General features: G+C 40.6%; 1 protein-coding gene across 1 annotated transcript in view; it reads right to left on the bottom strand.

Annotated features, from left to right (window-relative positions):
* The window catches only part of LOC113955397 (killer cell lectin-like receptor subfamily F member 1), a 7,069-nt gene extending 3,490 nt beyond the window's left edge, over nucleotides 1-3,579 (bottom strand). Inside the window, 2 exon segments of the mRNA XM_027660830.1 lie at nucleotides 972-1,070; nucleotides 2,327-3,579. Coding sequence (XP_027516631.1) covers nucleotides 972-1,070; nucleotides 2,327-2,393 — 166 coding nt within the window. The 5' untranslated portion in view covers nucleotides 2,394-3,579.
* Between the last annotated feature and the right edge of the window lie 3,654 nt (nucleotides 3,580-7,233).

Genomic DNA, 7,233 nt, shown 5'->3' with positions numbered 1-7,233 from the left:
TGTACAAGTTTCGAGCTGGCTTCCCGCCAAGTCCCCAAAACTCGACAACAAGGACCCGCCTCCCAGAGAGGGAAAAGAGGGAAAAAAAAAACTAAGCAGCCAAAGCTATAGCAAATATATATATATATATATATATTTTACATATGAGACAGATACACAAAAGGAAAATACCACACACCTGAGTGGGGGGGGAAAGGGGAAGGGAAAGGGAGAAAGACAAAAAGGGGCAAGGACCGAGCAAGTCAAACAGCCAGCCGAAGGCAAACTAGCAGAAATCTCACCACTTCCCTTCGAACAGGCAGAATGACTTGACGCAGCCCAAGGCTCTCCTCTCACGCGAAGCGGATAGCGGCAGTCACTGTAGGCCTCGGCTCCAGATAAGCTTGACTGAAACAGGGACCCACCGTTCTCGAACCTCGCCGGAGAGGAAGAGGGCACGATCCCTCCCACTGGCTTTATTTATACCTCCAGTTACGTAAAGGAATAGCATGGAATACTTCCGTGATCACTTTTCTAGTTCCTTCCTGGTTACAAGTTGGTCTCCAGGAAGGCCTAGGGTGAAACCACCACACCTGGGTTGGATGAGACCTGAAAGATCATCCAGTTCCAAACCCCTGCCATGGGCAGGGACACCTTCCACTAGCCCAGGTTGCTCAGAGCCCCATCCAACCTGGCCTTGGACACTTCCAGGGATGGGGCAGCCTCAACTTCTCTGGGCAATCTGTGCCAGGGCCTCCCCACCCTCTCAGGGAAGAATTTCTCCCTAATATCCAATCTAAAGCTACTCTCTCTCAGTTTGAAGCCATTTTGCATGTCCTGTCAGTGCAGGCCCTTGTAAACAGACTCTCATTTCCCATATTTGTGTACAACTGAACATCCTTAATGCAATACTGAGGGAATTTTTCTTCCAGCTTGTGAGGTTTAACCATGCCTGCGAGGAAGAGATGAAGCAGCTGGCAGGATCTACTCACATTGCTTGGCTTGTGTGGCTATGATTCCGAGCAGAATGAGCACAAGGACTCCCAGGACCAGTGACACATAGAACCAGGCTGACCACCTGTGTTGACAGCCTCAAGGGAGGCAGGAGGAAGGGCAGATTAAGGTCTTGGCATTATTAAAATGAACACTTGCGTAGGCAACTTTCTTCTGTGGAAACAGCAGAGAAATCATCTGCCTAAAATCAGCCTGGTGTTTGAGGGATACAGGAATATTTTACTTATTAAAAAATTGTGTCCATTTTGCATACATGAAAGCAAAATCTAAATATTTTGTCAGACCAAGCAAGTGGTTTTCAATCATTCCATTAAGAATTCTCTCTTTCTCCTTTGAGTTACTTTTCTCAAACATTGCCTCCTCCCCACACCCACACCCTGCAAGACCCTGCAGAGCAGTTAAGGGAAAGTGTCACGGGTGGTCTGTGGCATCAAGGATGGTCTCTGGTGTCAGGGATGGTCTGTGGTGCCAGGGGTGGTCTGTGGTGTCAGGGATGGTCTGAGGTGTCAGAGATGCTCTGTGGTGTAAGGGGTGGTCTGTGGCATGTTCCTCCTCTCTGATCTCAAGTGTTAATGTGCCTGTCCTGTGGCTCAAAGCCAACTTCCCTGAGTGCACAGAAAAGGCAAAACCCCATTCTGACACCATGGCACAGGGAAGTACCTCTAAGCGTCTCTCCAGCTGTTTGGCATTCATCATCTCCTGAGAGTGAAATCCTCAGGAAGAGGCAGAATCCGAGGAAATTTGGGGTCAAGGTGTCAGTTCCACCAGACACAGAGTTGCATTGTCATAACCTCTTTTTTCCTGACCTCACCTGTGTGAGATGAGCAACTGCCCATTTTCTGACTGCCTCGGATATAAGTTGTAATGTTCCTCTTTCCAAGGGCCTGACCTTGCCTGGCAGGCAAATCCTTCAGTACAGGAAGGGTGGAAATCATCAGTGCACTACCAGCATACAGAGAGCTGGGAATTACCCTGCTTCCAAAGCCAAGTGTGTCCCTGTGACTCTTCCTGCAGAGACATTTACAAGAGGATTCCTAAAAAAACATGGAATTTTACTTTCCTTTAATAAATTTTCAATGTAGGGCACAAAGGTATTTTTAAGAATTAATTTTGAAATGCCTTTCAACGTTGTTTTTTACAAGGAAAGTGTGTTGCCTGAGAACCCAGCAGAAAAAACCCACCTGATGAAATGATAATTCAGTTTTTTAATGAGAGTGAACGTGAAGACTCTTGATACCAGGTTTTACCGTTGGGCAATAGGAAAGACTAAATCTATAATAGGAAAGACTAAACCTATAATTAGTAACCAAACAAAATAACTAAAATACACTACCGGAAGAGGAAGTCTCTGGTCTGCTGTTGCCTTTGGGTTTTGGCTTCACACGCAGCTCGGCGTACATGATCGTGTTTCCTGTGAGGAGCAGAGAAATGCTGACATTTGTGTTGTGCAGATCATTAAGTAGAGAAACAACAAAGAATTATGTAGAAGACTGAGTCTATATGAATAGGGGAGTGTGTTTCCACAGCTGCTTGTTCAACTTTTTCTTTTTTCTAGGAAACAACAGGCAAAGTGATGATTTATTGTTTCCTGCTGCTGTCAGGAAGTAAAATCCTCCTCCATAATCTTTGAACTACTCAGGTCCTGTGTGGCTGGATCAGGAGGCAGACTAACAGACTGGATGGATAAGATCTGGATCCTATCCATAGCGAACATCCCATCTGTTGCTAAGCCATCTCAGAAGGTGACATAGGGGCTTGAGGGGCATCAGAACCATGACTGCTTTGTGGAGCAGAGAGGTGCCAAAGGGAAAACTGCCACTCAGAGAAATACTCCTGCAGCAAGGTAATTCTTGGGGCATTCCTCACTTGTGAATGTTTATGCCAGGATATTACATGGTGCATGGAAAAGGAGAGGAATGGACCTGATGGTTGGAGACATGCTTTTCCAGATGCACATTGACAAAACAAAACCGAAGAAGGCATAAATGTAGCATGGTGTGGGTTAGACTCACGTGGATTCTTTCTGAGTGTATATTCAATTTTGTTTAGCTGGGTATTTTGCAGTTAGTTTTCTTCTTTCCATAAATGGAGAGATTTTATCAATCTGAATCAATAATAAGCTTCTGTGCTACTGCCTTTGTTTGTGATCACTGAGGCTTTTAAAAAGAAGTACCTCATGTTGTAAAATCTCACAAATAAGGGAAAAACTTAGCAGAGGAAGAAAGTCTCCTTAGGCTAAAATGAGGTATCATCTGATATGAGAATTGCTGAAGTGTAAAGAGGTTTTACAACAAGAAAACCACTGAGGACCTGATTGGCAAATAAGGTTTATTCATACAGGTGAGATATTCTATGCTTTAGGGAACCTGACCTAATACACTTGGCTGTTTCCTTTATTTAAATTTATTAGTTCAATGAACTAACAGAAAATTTGTAAACTATATTTACTGTTCTCAAAAACAAATGCTCATGGAAGTTTTTCTTCTTAGAATGTAAATAATTTTCAGAAAACAGTCAGGGCTTTTAAACTTTTAAATGCACTGTAAATGGAGACACTTCTAAACTAGTAGCAATCTGCTACTATTCTTAATATTTCGTCTCTCAAATAAAGATCTATTCCTTTGAAGAATATCTCGAAGTCTGTAAAAGAAAAATTGTCCATGCAAGCTGAATATTTTAAAAAATTATTACTTCTATAACAGTGTGTTTTGGCACATTTGCATGTGATGTCCTCAGACATCAACAAGCAGATTTAAGATATCACATAACCTTAATTTTGCCAGATGCTTCCACACCCTTTACCTAATTCAGCAACAAAGAGCCCTGGTAGTGGGAGGAGATCTCTGTCACTTACTAAAACTGAAAATTCATTTCTCTGTGCCAATTATCAGGTGCAGAAAAACATTTATTGGAAGTTTCTACTTAGTGGAAGTGCAGGAAGGGATTGCTCCTGGCAGGTTGTCCATTATGGAACATTATGGGCCACCTCATTCAGGGGGAACTGGGAGAGAGAGTCCAGCAGAAGGTGGACCTGGTCAAGAGGAGGTTAAGGAGGGGAACAAGAAGCTAAAGGGGACAGCTAATAGCAGGCTACAACTACTTTTAGACTAGTTTGGTGACAGAGTCAAACTCTTCTTGGCTTGGCTTTCTGCCAAGGAAAGTTCCAGTCTATCAAGTTTATCCCAATAGTTTCCCATGAGTGAGCTTTCCTTATCATTAGACTGCAAACTTACACATTCTCTGCAACTGTGCCACCAGTGGTTTTTTATATCTTTTCGTTTGTCCTCAAAAAATACATTGAGTAGACTTTGAGATAAGAACAGAATTTGGGAGAACTCCAAGAAACTGCATAATTTCACAAAATGAAATCCCTTTCTCATAGATCGGGAAAAGCTTAAGATCTGTAAAGGGACTTTCACTCTCAAATCCAGATTTTACATATTTAAAACACCTACTCAGCTGCTAGAGAACACTGGCAGAAGTTCAGTTCCCTGCACGTTTACCTTTCCTGTGCACCAGAGCTTGGCAGCAGCTCCACCTTAGCAGAACAAAGCTGTGCCCTCACCTGTGTTTTTTAGTATCTACTCCAGTAAATTGACTCTAAAAGTTGCACAAAATGCAGCCAGGAGGAGGTGGGCATTTTCCACTTTCCTAGATATTTGAAGTCCTGCCTAAATTCTGGGAATCTGCCACTCACCAAGGTTCATCTGCCAAATTTTCTGTGGTGATTAAATTAAACCTTCTTCATGGTGAGAGTTTGAACCCGGAAGTGCTTTCCTTCAAACTGCTTCTTTTTCTACAAGGTAGTCAGTCTGCCCAAGAGAAAGACTGGGATAAAATCTCAGAAAGGGATGGATGTGGCTATTAGCCATCCTCAGGGAACATTTCAACATGTCCCAGAGCTGGGTTATTGCCAAGGCAGAAACTGTGATATTTGCCACAAGGAGCCCCATCACCTTGGAGCCGAGATCCTCACTTGGAGAACCAGCTTCAAATTCCTGCTCCAAACTATTTTAATAGCAACAAACCCCATGTTAGTACATGTTAATCACGAGGACAGAGAAGTAATTGTCATCAAGGAAGTATTTCTAGCGTGTTCTATATTGGTATGAGCACCAATACTGCTTAATACGATTTGGTGCTTTTTCTGTTTGTGTCAAAGTGAGCAGAAATATAATTGCTAATGAAATCTGTAAGTAACAAAAAGGTTAACAAAGCATAAATAAAGGCAGCCCTGTAAGTTCAAGCCTGGTCAAACAAAATGTATTTGAGTATAATCAGATGTAAGAGTGAGGGAAGGTGATACTGGCAGTTATAAACAGTGAGGAAAAGATTATTTCAGGGATTTTTGTCTCTATATAACTTTAAGACAGCATAACCAAGACTTGTAGTAGTACTGGGTGGATCTCTGGTGCCCATGTTTTTAAAGGAGATGGAAACACTGGAGTATGAACAGAAAAACATCCACAACAATAATTAGCATTTTTTAGAAGTTAAATATTTAAAACCAAAAGGACATTGAGAAATTACTTGATTATTCTGGTCAGTAACTTCATGTGAGAAAATACCGAGAGTTAAAATCTGTTTGACAAGAATCATCTAGATGTTAATGAAAAATTTAAGTGGAAATCAAAGCCTGCCCTGCTCAAATTCAATTCCTTCCTTTAGACAGCATGATTAAGGGATGTTTTTGGATGTCTTTGAATCAAGATTTGATGTCTGTCTCCCTTTACAAACAAATTATATCATTTTAGATACTGGGCAAAATTCTAGGCAAACCCTCTGTGCTTTGTATTGCATAGGTTACAGCAGTACAAACAATATCCATGGATGCATGAACATACAGTCTAAGGTAGTAGTTCCTGTTTTATATATAATACAGTGAACTCATTTTTATTTTTTGGAGATAGGTCTTGTAAAAATATATAAAAAAATATAATTTTCTGTCATTTAAGTGCATGTTTTCAGAGCACCATCATCACCATTCATCTACATTGTAACTAGAACATCTTATAAAAATGCTTATTACACAATGTTGTTTCCGTAAGTGATTAAATACATTAAGTACTAATGAGCCTTGAAAGCATGAAAATATGCTCTTAGACTGACACCACAAACATTTTCTATTTTCTCATACTGAGAAGTTGACATTCATATTTGCTGTGATCCAGAATTTTGTCCAAATGCTTTCATGAATGAATTTAATTTTTTTTCCAAGTAGTAGAAATGTTACTTCTTAAAAAAAAAAAAAATGTTTAAATCATCTCCTTACCCTGAATATTGACTTAATGTGTTACAATGGGATCACAGATGGATAATTTAGTTCTGGAAGAATCACTACTGGAAAATTAAAGAGAAAGAGCAGGAAGGTTTTAGGATTTATTCAGTACTTCCTTCAGTGGCAGTGACTGCACTTTCAACTGCTACTAGTTTTCTGATTTACTAATTAATTTAATACTCCTTTTCCACAAATAAACCTTAAAATACATTGCTCTGATTTTTGGACTAGGTAGTAATTTGGAGGAGCATTGTCTTGATCATGTTCATTTAAAAAGAAATATTATGCCCATAATTCAAAACTGAACACTTTTTCTTCCTCATTCTACTTCTTAAAACAAGGGACCAAATCTGAGCCATTGCTCCTTAGTGGTTCTGACTTAGTAGCTTTGCTGACTTATACCTCATGAGGATTTCTTCCACTATTTCCAACTTTTCCCACTTCCCATGCCTTCTGCATGCAGTATGTTATAACCTTCTTCTAATTTTATCCAGTGTCAGTATTAAATATGAAAGAGAGAGAGACAGAGAGAGAACATGAGAGCAAACAGTGTCCACCCAGGAGAGGATGAGGTGTTTTACCTGGAACTGGTGTCTGAGAAGGAACATGTGGTTTTTCCCTAGGCAGCATTGCCACATCTGCATATGTGACATCCCCTGCCATTGATGAGCAAGTCCCTCTGAGTTATGGAAGGAGCAGGTTTAATACAGTGGGTTGCATCCTGTATCAGCTTTGCCTGCCTCCAGAAGTCACATATACTGTGCTATGGCTCTGAGAATGGCTGAGAAACATCAAAAAGGAAGGAAGTTACTCCTTTCAATACAGCTTCAAAGCCTATTTGCAGACATTCTGTCTCTTCTTGTGTGATTTCTTGCCCTTCAGAATACAGGAGAAAATGAAGACTAAAACCCATTCTTTCTAATAATATGTATTAAAAAAAAAATCTTGTTTTTCAAAGCAGT

The sequence above is a fragment of the Corapipo altera genome, unplaced genomic scaffold, assembly GCF_003945725.1.
Source record: "Corapipo altera isolate COAL_440 unplaced genomic scaffold, ASM394572v1 239, whole genome shotgun sequence".
Taxonomy (NCBI): Eukaryota; Metazoa; Chordata; class Aves; order Passeriformes; family Pipridae; genus Corapipo; species Corapipo altera.
Note: the sequence above shows the minus strand (reverse complement) of the source record. Positions and strands in the feature narration are given on the sequence as shown.